At 34.6% G+C, this 14,360-nt stretch overlaps 1 protein-coding gene across 1 annotated transcript in view; it reads right to left on the reverse strand.

Annotated features, from left to right (window-relative positions):
- Positions 1-14,360, reverse strand: part of DNAH5 (dynein axonemal heavy chain 5) — a 113,135-nt gene that overhangs the window by 79,818 nt on the left and 18,957 nt on the right. The window contains exons 12-21 of the mRNA XM_050311536.1: positions 13,162-13,269; positions 12,390-12,475; positions 11,299-11,620; positions 8,496-8,702; positions 6,649-6,820; positions 5,299-5,444; positions 3,053-3,215; positions 2,316-2,552; positions 1,232-1,422; positions 1,051-1,150 (exon numbers count right to left, since the gene is read on the reverse strand). Coding sequence (XP_050167493.1) covers positions 1,051-1,150; positions 1,232-1,422; positions 2,316-2,552; positions 3,053-3,215; positions 5,299-5,444; positions 6,649-6,820; positions 8,496-8,702; positions 11,299-11,620; positions 12,390-12,475; positions 13,162-13,269 — 1,732 coding nt within the window. The remainder of the gene's footprint in view (positions 1-1,050; positions 1,151-1,231; positions 1,423-2,315; positions 2,553-3,052; positions 3,216-5,298; positions 5,445-6,648; positions 6,821-8,495; positions 8,703-11,298; positions 11,621-12,389; positions 12,476-13,161; positions 13,270-14,360) is intronic.

Genomic DNA, 14,360 nt, shown 5'->3' on the forward strand with positions numbered 1-14,360 from the left:
AATCTTTATTTTCCTCTCATGCCTCTACAAGGTTTATCCTGTATACTTCACCTAAAATTTGCATTGAGTAAATCCATAAGTATTTTTTATTTTCTGAAATATCCCACAACTGACAATCTGAAATGCAAATTAACATTAACTCTGATAAGATGATCATAGTCAGTCCCCAGAAAGAAAGATAAAAGGAAGGTCCATCAGTTAGCAAATATCAACAAGTTTGAGTTTACCATCATTTCTTATTTCATCTCATGCAAGAGAAATTCTTAGTCTTAGTTTTGAAAGACTAATTTAATTTCTTAAAAAATTCAAGTATTACTGTCCTACTTTTTAAGTGTATAAGAGAGTGCTGACTTAAAAGACTCAAATGTATTTTTAAAGTACCACAACTACAATGTAGAACAATTAATTTGGCTTCATTTTAAACCATTTCAGAGAAGAGAAACCCAGCAACCAAAGACACTGTCTTAAATTTCCCTGAACTAATGCCTTCAATAACTTTATTCAATGTCTGATCATAAAACAGATTAAGATAAAATCCTTTCAGAAATTCTAGTCTATTCAATCCTCTACACAATCCTCTCTCTGCCAAGGTTGCAATTTATACAGACATTTCTATTCATTAGCAGGTTTTGTGTAAGTTTAATTTACCCTTCTTAAAGGAATTTCAATACAAGTTTTAAGATGCTATTTGAACATGCCAAGTTACAAACCACACCAGCAAATGATGAAAGATCTTTTGTGTAGCAATAGTGACTACAATTGTTTTCTATGCTGCCCATGCTGGCACCCTAACACCCTTCCACCTGCCACAGGTACGCAAAGCAGTACAACTCTCCAAGAAACAGAAAAAAATCCCCTTACTCAAAGCCACACAAGGAAAAGTGGTAAACATGATTTCTTCTCTGAGGCAGTTTAAAATCTATAAAGTAGTTTAAAATCTATGAAGTACACTGGTTTTGATGTATTTTGTAATTACTATCCTTCAACACGTTCTCTATAAATCCCATTTACCTAACACTCAAATTTATTAATGTCAGAGTTTATCATTACCATGGATGGGTTTTTTTCCAGTCTCTTTCATCTCCTCATCAGAGTCGCTGTCTCTGCTCTCACACTGCAACACAGCAACTTTTCTCTCTAACATTTTCTTCTGAGGAAGAAATAATATTTATTTTCCATTTGCAGTACTTTTGAAACATTAGTTTTAAGTAAGGCTGTTAAAGACACAAACCTTGGATCTTCTCTCCTTACTCCACTGTCCAACTCCTTTCATTACTTTCACAATACTATTTACAGCTTTATTAAGCGTCTGCTGTACCTCATCCAAAGAGGGTGTCATGATGATATTAGGGATAGATAAGTTAATACTAGTCCTAATCATAGGATGAGCACCTTTTCTCTGCTTAGAAGCACTGTGATTTTCTAAATGAAAGACAAAAATAGAAGACAAAAACAAAACAAAAAAGGTTGTTCATATTTTTTTCAAGACATCAACCTATTGATGTCTTGACATAATTGTATTATACAAAACAATTATATTGATATAAAACAATATTTACATATCTCCCAGTGTTGAGTGTAATTTCTTAAGGGAAACAAGATTCCTGAGAAACTTATAAGATGTATGGCTAAACTCTACAGCAGCACAAAAAAACTAAGTGCCAATCTATTTATCTCCATGAAGCTTCTCTTCAACTTGTTCTGTGCAGCTAAACTCTGTTTAGCAGACAATTTTGTTATCTGGCTTGTAATCCCAGTTAGAATATTACATTGTGCACAAAACCTCCTTAGAACCTCATAATACTGTATGTTTTATATGCTATAGAAACCAAACACAATTGCCTTTATTTTTGTTTCTTAAAGGAATGTAACAATAAAACACCTCAAATGAGTGTTCCACCACTATGTATAGAAATATCAGAAGGCAATTTGTAAGAGAAGGAGAACACACCTCCTTATCTATTGGGGGTTTTTTTATACAGTTTTATGTAAAGACAATGTCAAGCACTTATCAAGTCCCGCTCCAAATAAAATATCCAGCTTCAGAACAGTACAGTCAATGATAAGATCATTGACTAAGAACAGTGCAGTCAGAGCATTGTATAATACAGCATTGTAATGACACATTCCTACTGTCACAGGGAAAAAAATTATTTGGGAAATATACAATTACATCAATTTAACAAGAAAGCTTAATCAAACTCCCTTTGTTTTCCCCTCTTTTACACTTGTGACTCTTTTATACAACTACAGGATATTAAATTTGCATATTTCTTTGTATAGCCTAGGAAAACAATGTACTGCAATATGGACACCTAGGAAGTTGGTCATGGAAGATGCATGGATGCGCTTGCGTAGGGTCTCCAGAGTGTTTCGAATTACTTTCAAAAGGGCATCAACATTACGATTATTGAAGTAAGACAGCAGTTCATTGGCTTCTTCCTCTAACTTTTCGAAATCCATCCTCTTCCTCTTGGCTGTAGGAGACAGGCCAGCCAATATCTCACTGGAATTTTGGGAGAAATTCAAGCTTTTTGATCCTCTTTCCTCTTCTGTTGCCAAAACATCATAAATCTAGTTAGTGAAATTGACTTAAGGGATTTGAAAACACAATACAGTAACACCTCCACAGGGGTCCAAAATTATTTTAAAGAAGTGCAGAATTATGCATTTGTAATCTGTACCTCAATGTAACAGTCCTTTTACTCCTATCCACCTTCTCTACTCAGTACAAACTGGCATGACTCACCAAAATTCAGACACTATTTCTTATACTCTCTCTCTAGGAAGGGTAGCAATTAACCAAGGCCTGTAAATAGCTGCTCCTATGGCTTTAACATTTCAACATGTAAGTTAGATTAATAATATTAACCTATTTTTCAGATAATAAATGATTGTTATACGATGCGTTTCTCAGGCAAATTCAAAGAAAAGTCATTAGACATTAGATACTCTTCACTACTTCCGGCAGCTAAGCTACAATATCCCCCTTCACATACTTATCATCGTGAAAAAGAAACATAAGCACCCAGCTTCAATACAATCTTCTTACCTGTATTTTTGAGCCTTTTTTCACCACTGGGTACAACTGACTTCTCATCTTCTTTACTGACCTGTACCTCAGTGTCAAGTAACATGTTAATGAGATCATTAGCAGCGGCTTCCACCAGTGAGCTTTTTAAATGTAAAGTCTGAGCACCTTTTACACAGAGCTCCTGTTATCAAACCAAAACAAGGATATGCTCTTATCTTCACAGTTCTCATGTCAATTTCACAGTCATAGCAGCCTTTATTAACACAAATGTCAAGGTTTAAGATTTGTGAGAAACCAGATCAATATACAACACTATTTTTAAATTGGTTTGTTCCAAACTGTGTAGTGTTGGATTCTGTGTTGTGCCAAACAAGACATCACAAACGTCTTTCAAAATTGCTTTGGCTTGTTTCTTAAATCACGATTCATCCATAGTTAATATCTTGAATCAATGTTTATAAAGCCTAGTTCCACTAAAGGGCTTCCGAAAGCATTTCTTAGTTTTCTTAACTTTCCAATGTAGACACAGAAGATTTAACATTTCTTTTAATCATTGCTATTTTACATTAATTGGCTGTGCCATAATGAGTATTAGCCAATCATAGTTCTCATTTACATCTAGACAGGAGATAAAACCTATAAAAGTTCTATTTAATATTAGAATAAACAAGAAAATTAGTAAGTAAAGAGAGAAGGAATCAAAGAATGAGATTTAATAAAATTCAGAAATCTTTTGCAGTATTGTCCATCTTTTTTCTTTAATACTTATGGTAAAATTGATCAAGTATGCTTCAGTTAACTATAATTTTTAACCATAACAGCCATTTAATTTTTTTCTTCTTTGCTATCTTATATTTCTTTCAGCTTAACCAAATCTGACTACCATTGTTTAATTAAAAATCAATAATTGGAAAAATTGAGCCATTGACAAGTTTCAGTCATTTCCAAATTTTATGACATAATCTTTGACCTTACTAATTATTCTGTCTAGTCGAGGGAGAAGGCAGATCTGATTTGTAATATCACAGTAACCACTAAGCAAAGTAGTCTGGGATTTTTCCACTGGATAGCTATTTTTGTTGCAGCAATTTCTTTATAAACTTAAAGACACATCTTAGGTGACAGAACTTATTTCTAGTCCCTTCTAATTAAAAACTACAATAAACTTAAAAATGCTGTTACTATTTTCATTGTACCCGTACCTGGAGTTCATATATCACTTACTCGGCTAGCTCAAATCAATTGGCTGTTGTGGTGTTGTAATTGCCATGTAGCAGTTCAAGTTTTCAAGTTATCATAGAGTGCAAAGAAGTTTTTGTGCTCAGTGTCACATGTTTTTACACTAGTGAATATACATTTTAGTACCTGCCCAATCAGGAAGGCAGTAGCAGGATCAACAAAAACAACCATGGATTATGGGGTTTACAACCAACCATTCATTTCATTTAATATTATTATAAATTTTACTTTGTATTTAACAACAAGGTGAACTGTTAGAGGGGCCAAAAGAGAAAAGACTAAATAGTGAAATACACTAAGAAAAGCAAAACTTTCGTTTGTACTATTTAGTGCTATAAGAGATCATGGATGGGGTTTCCCTACATGACTTTCTACAATCTTTTCCAAAGCAAAGTTTATTTCAGGAGAAAACACATTAGACATTATAACCTAAAATGCCAGAATATTTTACTATTGCCTCATAAAATAATTCTGACATTTAATATTATTATGACCTTAATCAACTTTCTAACTAACAATTTACATGCTTACAATTAATTTTCCTCAACATAAAAGTATTTTGATGGGGTGAAGGAAGAGGCTCTTCCCAGAACACCTTCACCCAGGTACTTCTGTGTATATTTTACACACACTATTACCAACTCAGGATAGCTTGAGATTAACAAGGATACTTAGGACACAATCATTTCCATAGTATCTACTCTCCTCAGACATCAGTGCCTTATTTAAAGGCACTAACAAAGAACAATGACAAAAAAGATACTATCACAGAGGTAAAACATTCTAAGTGACATCAAAGCATAAAAGAAATATCATACAGTACTTGGCTGGACATTAATAAGCTCAGAAAAGAACATCTCAGTTCTGACCTCCTTTGTATTTTTGTTCCTTTTTAAGGTCCAAGCCAAGCAAGCAGTGATTTCCATGCACATCCCATGCACACTTCATTAATTCTGTATTCAACATTTTTTATCTCATAATTCAAAGTAATCAAACTCTTCTTTATGAAATTTTTTTCTAATAACCTTAGTCTTTTGGAGAAATTCCTCACAGCTCAGTGGTTCCTCTTCTGGTAACTTACAGAGTGGCACACTATTCATTTCTTGAAGGACAGCATCAATACGAAATTCAACCAAGTCATTCACTCGATCAAGCAGTAACTCCAGCCCAGCTTTTGAAGCAAACAGAAGATTCAAGGCAAGCTTAAAAGTTTGAAAATATAGTCTTTGCAGAGTCCTGTTTAAATTTTTATTTCAATAAACTACCATACTCAACTGTATACAAATTCCACAACTTAACCAGTTTACTTCAAACATCTAAACTTTTATGGTAAGTTTCACCACAGAAATCATATTTTTTTGTGTACCATATGCTTACCTAGCATATGCTATCTATATGCTAAAGATAACTACAATAGTATATAAATATAATATATTGTATAATTATATATTATTTAATATACATTTATTTTATTATAAAAATATATATTAGAATAATTTTAAAGTATATGTATTTCAAATACAAAGACATTAACTTTTAATTTAAGGCCAAGAATATTCCATCTTGTCCTATAGTTTGAACTAGTTATCACTTGGAGAACCTACTAGCAACAGAAACTTTTGGCAAGTAAAATCTCTATGCTTCAAACAAACATTAGAAGCCAAACAACAGTTAAGAGAAAGCAATCACTAGAATTTTCACTGTTTAACAGCAATCTGTTCTCAATGCTGAAACTGAAAAAGCAGCAAGGTGCCTGTTCCAGACTCAAAGTACTTGTATTATTCAAAATTAAATTGAGCATAACATCAGGTTAGCATCCAAAATGCATTTTAATTTGTCATTTCAACTAAAGAAAATTCCTGCTCTAACTGTTTACATAATTTCAAAAGGAAAATCTGATGTAGTAATTATGCTGAAGCAAAAGGAATCTAGTATCTCAAGAAATAATACACATCCCAGTGCCAACTTGTGATAAATCTTTCAAAAAGACTACAAGGTCCCTTGTTTCCTAAAGCTCCTGTCCAAGTGCGCATTGATTTTAGAGAGACTGATGTTAAAAAAAAAAAATATTAATATGAAATGCTGTTGAGCAAGTGCCAACTGAGTTGAGGTATTATTCCATGAGAAGTTGTTTTGTACATTATAGAAACAAAAAGAGTAGGAAAAGTCTGAAACCTAGGAGCTCTTTTAAAAAGTAGCTATAATTCCTTGAATTCAGAATACATAAGATTTTTGCACACTACTTTATGCTTTGTATAATCCTAACTGCCATCCCATTCATGTTGGTAAAAATTTGAGAAACATGTGAGACAAAAAGAAGATGGTGTTATAAAACAGAGGTTTCGTGAAGTACAGGACAGCTGAAAATAACCTACCCAGCTTGTAAAAAACTGTATTAATGTATTTCTCAATATTCAAGGATGTCCAGGTCAGTAACATTAGACCTGGCTGGATAGCATCATCTACATTTGCTAATCGAGGAACCATCAGTTGTTCAATAGGGTGTTGTATTTTCATTTTAATTCTTTTGTATTCTGCCAGCATCACCTGAAATAAACAGAGAACAAAAACATTAGTTAATATACACTGATTTGAATCTCTTCACATACACATATTTGTGAGAACTTAAACTGAGACAATTCACCAGGATGTACATTACTGAAATTCTTAGGAAATTATAATTAGTTGTTTGGGAAAGGTTTTCATTATTTTCTGGCAGAAGTTTACTCTTTGTTGCTCTTTATATTAATGCAAGTATTACTTTGCATGAATATCAATCTTTATAGATTGATTGCACTGGCTTTGTTTGAGATGGAGTTAATTTCTGTCACAGTGGCTCACATGATGGCATGTTTTAGATTTGTCACCAAAACAGTGTTCATAACACACCGATGTTTTGGCTACTGCTAAATGGTGTTTGTACAGCATTGAGGCCTTTTCTGATTCTCACACTACCCTGCTGGTGACTGGGGACATACAAGAAACTGGAAAGGAACACAGCCAGGGCAGCTGACCCCAGCTGACTAAAGGGATATCTCATACCTGCAGCATAATGCTTAAAAATAAAGGCCGGGGAAAGAAGGAGGGAGAGGGACATTCAGAGCTATGGTGTTTGCTTTTCCAAGTAGCTGTGATATCACCTTCCCGAAGATGGTTAAACACCAGTCTGTCGATGGGAAGTAGTAAATTAATTCCTTATTTTGCTTTCCTTGTGCATGCAGCTTTTGCCTTCCCTATTAAATTGTCTTTATCTCAATTCACATGTTTTCTCTTTTAACCTTCAGATTGTCTCCCCCATCCCTCTGAGGGAAGTAACAGAGCACCTGTGTGATGCTTGGCTGCCCACTGGGCTTAAACCATGAGACAGAAAAAGGTTGCAAATTTCACTCTCTAAATAGGTGTTACAGAAGAGAAAAAGCTCAAGTAAAAAAATACACCTAAGTGAACCTTTAGGAAGTTCTAATAAGACTAGCCTTACCAGAACTTGAATATAGTGTTTGCTTTCTAATGCATCTCAAACCTGATCTGGTTTCACATTTTGCAACAACCTTATGACTTATTATCATTTTATTCTCATTTCAGAATCAAGTAATCCTTTAAAGCAATAGTTCTCTGGACACCTATCTTTGAATCCCCATCTTGAGTCATCAAGAACTTTCTGTTCATAAGCAAATAAAATGATCCAAAGGATTTAAAACATGAGAGAAAGGGAAGTTTTGGCTTCTCTTTTTGAAACTATTCCACAGACATCTGTGTAAAACACTGGTGCTGGAACAAAGTTGCTACTTGCTGGATGTTTTACACTTTTTAAAGGCACACCACCTGTTCCTCCCTCCCAACTATCCTCTCAAAATAAAGTTTGTCCAGTGTTGACTTCACTATTGGATGAGAGACAAATTGCTTACCATTGAGAAAGCAAGCAACAGCATGAGGCATCATTTAAGGTTCCTTTCCTCCCCACCCTCATCTCTTCCCAAGCTCTGCAGAGCTTCCCTAAACACATGCATCTGAGAAGTGACTTCACAAAAAGCATGAAGCCCAGAAATTCTTTTTTAAAGGACCTCAGGACAGTCACACAAATAAAAAATTTTAAAAAAAATAGGTTTTCCAATGTTTCCTTAGTGGATAATAGTTGATCTTCATTTTTCCTCTTCCATATGTATAAAATCTAGACATTTTAATGCATGCTACAAATATATAAAAATAACTAAAATAGACCCACGTGCAAATTGTTAACAATCTTCTTATACCAGTCTCTCTGATGTTGAATAACACTTGCAAATGGTGGTATTTCAAGGCACATGTGAACCATGCAATCTGTTTCTCTGATTAAAGTTAATATTTGAGGGTCAAAATTCACAAGTAATTCTCCTGTTTCTGGAGCTTTTACCAAGAGAGTTGCCTGAAGTCCTCTTTTAGTTAATTCAATCTGCAGGAAACAAAGTCATCGTTTCTGATCAGAGAAGCCACTACAACAAAATACTTTGGTTTGGACACAAATATCACTTTGGAAGATACTAAAATCAAGTATTGCTGACAATAAAGATTGATATGCTTTGAATCCACAACTAAAACTTATTAACACAAGCTATATGTACCCAAATGCTTAACAACAGAACTGATCTTTATCTAACAGATATTTTTCCATTTGTTCTTGGATATCATAAGCTGCATTCCATTGTTCAAAATCAAATCAGAGACAGAGACTTTCTTTCTTCAGCCATCTTAAATCTAAACTCTCATCTCCTTAAAACTTATTACACATTCTACAATGAGGTTGCTCTCAACCTTCTTAATGAACTGAAGTGTTCTTGGATAACTTCATCACATCTCTTTCGAATAAACTTATCCCCATTTCTCCTTTCACTTGCTTTCCAATACCTAACAGATATACCACACTCCAATTTTAATGGTACTCCTAATTATATCCAACCTCTAGGCAAATCTTTTAAAAGGCAACAATTAATGTTTATTATAGGGGTTTTTTTTTAATCCTTAAAAGGAAAGCCTAATGACGCAATCAGTTTAACTGTCTTATTTAATAGATAGGTTAGAATACCATTTGTTCTCTACATGATTAGACCATCACATATGAAAAATTTAGCTGATAGCAGGAAGAAGTCCTGCCTTAGGCAGGGAAATCTACACTAAAACTACACTAAAAACTTTGCTGCTATTCCTATTTTCCTACTATCCTTTTGCCAACGTAAGTTTACTGTTCTTTATTCACTCCTCAAATTTCATGTATCGCATTACAATGAGATGGAGCTTGGTTTTAGGCAGTAGTTTCAAAACCCATTGATATCTTTCAGTGTACTTTTTTCTTTTTTTATGGAACACAGAAAATTTGGACTGCCTTTCAATGCCTAAACTATAGTTGACTATGCTGCTTATTTCAGCAGTATCATGTATTATCAAGATATTCTACACAGAATTTTTCAAAAAATCATGTAACCATGTTTTGTCAGTGAAGTTTTTGTGCTCTACCCACTAATCTCAGAAAAAAAAGCACAACTCCCTTGGATAGAAGCTCAATTTTTTTCTGTAAAGTTCAACAGAAAATCTTACTGCACTCTTCTTTGGACTTCAGACCCATTATTCCCACTATCAGCTCTTCCTCTCCCATTTATGTCTTTTTTCCTCAGGCAATTTTCATCATTAAGGTAGCAAAAACTGGTAATGGAAATAAGGGTGAAGATTTGTGAAGGCACAAATCTTACACTGCGGAAGAACTGTAGTAAATTTCACACTTCCAGGTATTGTATTATTTTAGTATGTCCAAGTTGAACATCATTTGCTACAACGCAAAAATAATGGCCTTAAATCTTATGCTGTTAAAAAAAAAAAAAAAAAAAAAAAAAAAAAAAAACCAACAGCAACAACAAACCACCAAACAAACAAAACCCAAACAAAAAAACCTAGATAAACAAGGTAATAACCATCCAGTAGCAAACAGACAAAAGGAAGGAAGAATGTTTGGAAATATCAGAAAGTGCCACTAAGCTTAACTATTTTACACTGTACAGAAGAATAAAACATAGGAGGAGCTACCATCTGTGTTCCCCACAGGACACTTCTCCCCTTCTCGTTTTTTCTTTTGTTCAGGAGTAGAGCAGGAGCTCCACCTTGTGTTCTGTGACACTCATGTCCACACCCGTCTGCACTCTCGTTGCCTCGAGACAAGACTATTGATCAATAGTCACATTTTTCTGGTAGACAAGTGAATTGATGTTAAAGTGAATATACTTTTCATATATTTACAAGACACGTGTGTACGCTTCAAAATTTGAAATTGTGATCCCACCTTTTTCCCCACCTAATGAGTATAGTGTTGCACTAGGCTTAGCAAATTTATATGGCTGCCAAGTGTGATTTGATTCTGCTATAGGAAAAAACAGACAGTTACTTTTAGCATAGATCAGGATCAGATCACTGATTACTCAGACCTCATAAAGAAAGGCACCAGTTCAGGGGAGAAGCCTTGGATGTTATAGTCATTTTGCAAAACATGAAAGGCGAATGTATTTGACAGCTCCATCAAGGCACAGTATGTGTCAGAAAACTCCCCACACACGATGATCTTGCATCAGAGTCAGAAGAACATGGCAGAGGGGCAGTTAAGCCTACTACTGAATGTTCATTACACACTTCCATAATAAATATTTTCCTTTCTAACGTCTTACTTATAATGAAAGTCTTTCAGTTGTTCCTAAATTCAGTTGAAGGTGCTACAGGCTCTATTTCTTAACAGGAACACTTTCATATGAAGTACCTTTTGTTATTCCATCCCTTACTTAAGAGTCATCCTAAGGCTAAAGTTTAGCATACCTGACTACTATTAACGAAAGATTCCTTCACACTGCTGTAACCCAGCGTTTCACTAAGGCCTGAAATGATGGGAATCCAATCTGGTCTGTAAAGCTGGATGTTATTAATCTACCAACAACAAAATTTCACCACACTTTGGGGTTTTGGGGGATTTTTATTTTTTTTTTTAATATCCTCATCAAAATCAACTCGCTTACCTGCTGAAGCCATTCCCTGTGGTAAATCACCTCAAACTTCATAAGAACTTTTGCTACTTTGTTGTAGTTGCGGATTATGTGCTTGCCATCTGGTGTTTGCAGAACTGCTGGGTGCCTTTGGAAAGTCTTCAGGGGCTCTTGGATCCTATGGAACAGGTGGCGTGCCCACAAGATCTTACCAGCTATTGGAGGCAGATTACGAGCCAGTGGAGGGTCCCGCTTGTGCCTGCTGTAGATCTTACCGACTGTTTCTATGTCATGGCCGTATTTTTGAAATATTTTCTGATACTTTTCATCAATGCCAAGATTTGGGATTTGTAATCTGATTAGAAAAATAACAATCATGAAAAAAATTCTTTCAACCCTTCTGAAATCTTCTAATGCATGGCTAGAAAATACAGTTGTTCCAGATTCCCTTGCGTGCTTTATAAAATAACTACTTTAGCTGCAGAGTTTCTAGCTTGAACAAATGCTGTCACAACCTGATTCCAAACAACCGAGGCTTAGACCAGATGATAAAAGTTTCCAAGTAAGCCTACACATTTTCTGTTTTGTCACTGTTTTCAAACACTGGGCTGAAATTATGTGCAGCAAACTGTAACCAATTCACCACTAGCAGTCTCTTCTATTAAACATATTATAATAAGAGAACTGACAGAATAAAGAGCGAGGCTGCTTTGCAACAATGTTAATTTATCAAGACAAATTTCACTGTTTCTTAATAGAAGCATTTTCCTCTCTCCGAACTGCACTGTGGTAACAAATTAATGTCACTGTTCAAGCACAGAGCTAAGGCAAATATGCTAACAGACACAAAGTATTCCTGTACTGATGCTAATTTTGAAAGATGAAGTTTAAAGTCCATTTACAGTTCTAATTTTCTAATACAAAAAAAATATGGCAGTTATTCATTCAAACTACTGAAAATGCAACCCTCAACAGAGCTGAACAGTTGAGTGAGAAGAGGTTGAGTTGGTTTTGTTTGTATTTAAGGACATGCCTCCTGTTCTGCTCCCCTCACTTCCCACCATCCTCAATGTCTCATTTCCATTGCCATGCAGAGTTTTAGTAAACTAGATAGGACATAGTACCTTTCAAATTTCTGCAGCATACTCAGTGCCCTTTCAGTGTTCAAAATACTTTCCAAGGTGATGTCCATGAAAATCCTTAATTGATCCTGAAGAAGAGCAAATAATTCTACATCAGAGAAGTCCATTAGGCATGCACATCAAATATGCCAGGTATTATTTGACAGGATTTATTATGCAATGTATTAGAAGCTAATTTGTTTATGTGAAACTAATCTCAATAAGTATTAATTTTCCCTTTCTTTCTTCCCACTATAATTAGACAAAACACAGTCAGCTTTTGAGGTACTTTCTTTCCACATTCACTCTGTAGCTGTGCAACCAATAAAAGCTTTTGTACTCAATGTTTTACCATGCTGAGAGGCCTCAAAGAATGCTTGCTTACCTCTTTGGCAGTCAAAGTAAGACACATTTAATTTATTTTTTTCTACAGTTACCCTTTCCTTCCACCAGCTTGTGATTTCAGAACTATGGGAAAGTTAATTATCTGACTTATTTGTAATATACTCCATTCACTCAATGAATCACCCATTTTCGTGTTACTTTTGCTAGCACACAGTAATGAAAAATCCTTTTGTTGGAGGCCCTCAATGGTCTATTCCATGAAATTGGTCTGAAAGATAATAAATGGAAGCTCTAAAGTGGAGATACATTAGAATAATTTTCCAACTTTGAAATTTGTATAATTTGTTTGGTGGTAACTCACACAAAGATATTTTTGTTTTCATAAGGATTCATCAGTAAATTAAATTTGTATTTGAATCATAAAACCTACATGAAGATCATTTATCTCTCTGCAAAACTCTTCGTAGTCTTGGTCAAATTCAGTCTTCCGCTGATCCAAAAAATTGTAATGCTTATTCTTCATGTTGTCAACAATGCTCTAAACAGTTTCACAGAAAAAGAAAATTATCACCAAACTGTTTCTTATCAAAGAGACTTAACCACACCAAAATATTTAGCACAACATGATGTTCACACTCACATTTTACCTTTGTTATTAGCTGCCAGTATTTGCTGAACAATATAAGCAAACCCCTTAAATGACATATTTGCAGGAAACAAGTTTTTGTAATGGTTATATGAATTTCATTCGTATTATTTACTTCTATTCGAGACCAATTAGAAATGACAGAAAATTCAGATTCTCACTTTTCATCAAAGACAGTTTTTACCTATTAAACGTTCTCTCATGCAGATGTTGATTTCTATTTAAAAGTTTAAAAAGTTCAACACAGAAAATATTTTCACATTATTATTTTCCATGTCATTAAAACAACTGATTTCATCGATAAACAGATTATTCAAAAGTCACAGTAAGATGCAGCACATCACCAGCCCAGGACTTAGTATTCCTGGCTTCTCTTACACAGCTGCTGTCCACTCAAATGAAAGTACATCTTAATCAGCATCTCCCTTGAGCTGTACACACAGTTAAAGGATTTCTAATGATTAACTACTGTTCAACATCCTAGAAGTTCACCCCAGTACAACCACAAAGCTCAGCATATTTTCAGCAAAGCAGACTTTCACCATTTTATAAGTCAACTGAAGTTTTATTGCACTGCTTTAAATAAAAATTCCATCTTTTCCTCTAACGACAAGCAAATCCTAGATATGGACTAAGCGGTAAAGCATAAAGAACTGCAAAATAGTAATTTCCTATTGCAAAAAATTTTCAAGTCACATAACTAGGTATGGTCTGTGTCAAATACTTTAGTAACTCAATTTTGGCACTGTTAAAAATAAAAGTATGATCACTTTTCTTCCCTTTATACATACTATCCAGAAAGTTCTAGGTAGCATTTTTCACCTAAGCATATGTAATTTCCCCTTATCCTCCTTCCCATAAGACACTGACTTCAGAGTAGCTGGATCTCACACAAATTTCTTACTTTAGGTTTGGGTGCTGCCATGGATAATGAGGTGTATCTGTACAGAGGTTGCAGACTGCAGCGCAGTCTGGGCTAATGG

The sequence above is a fragment of the Myiozetetes cayanensis genome, unplaced genomic scaffold, assembly GCF_022539395.1.
Source record: "Myiozetetes cayanensis isolate MyiCay16 unplaced genomic scaffold, myiCay2020 scf1, whole genome shotgun sequence".
Taxonomy (NCBI): Eukaryota; Metazoa; Chordata; class Aves; order Passeriformes; family Tyrannidae; genus Myiozetetes; species Myiozetetes cayanensis.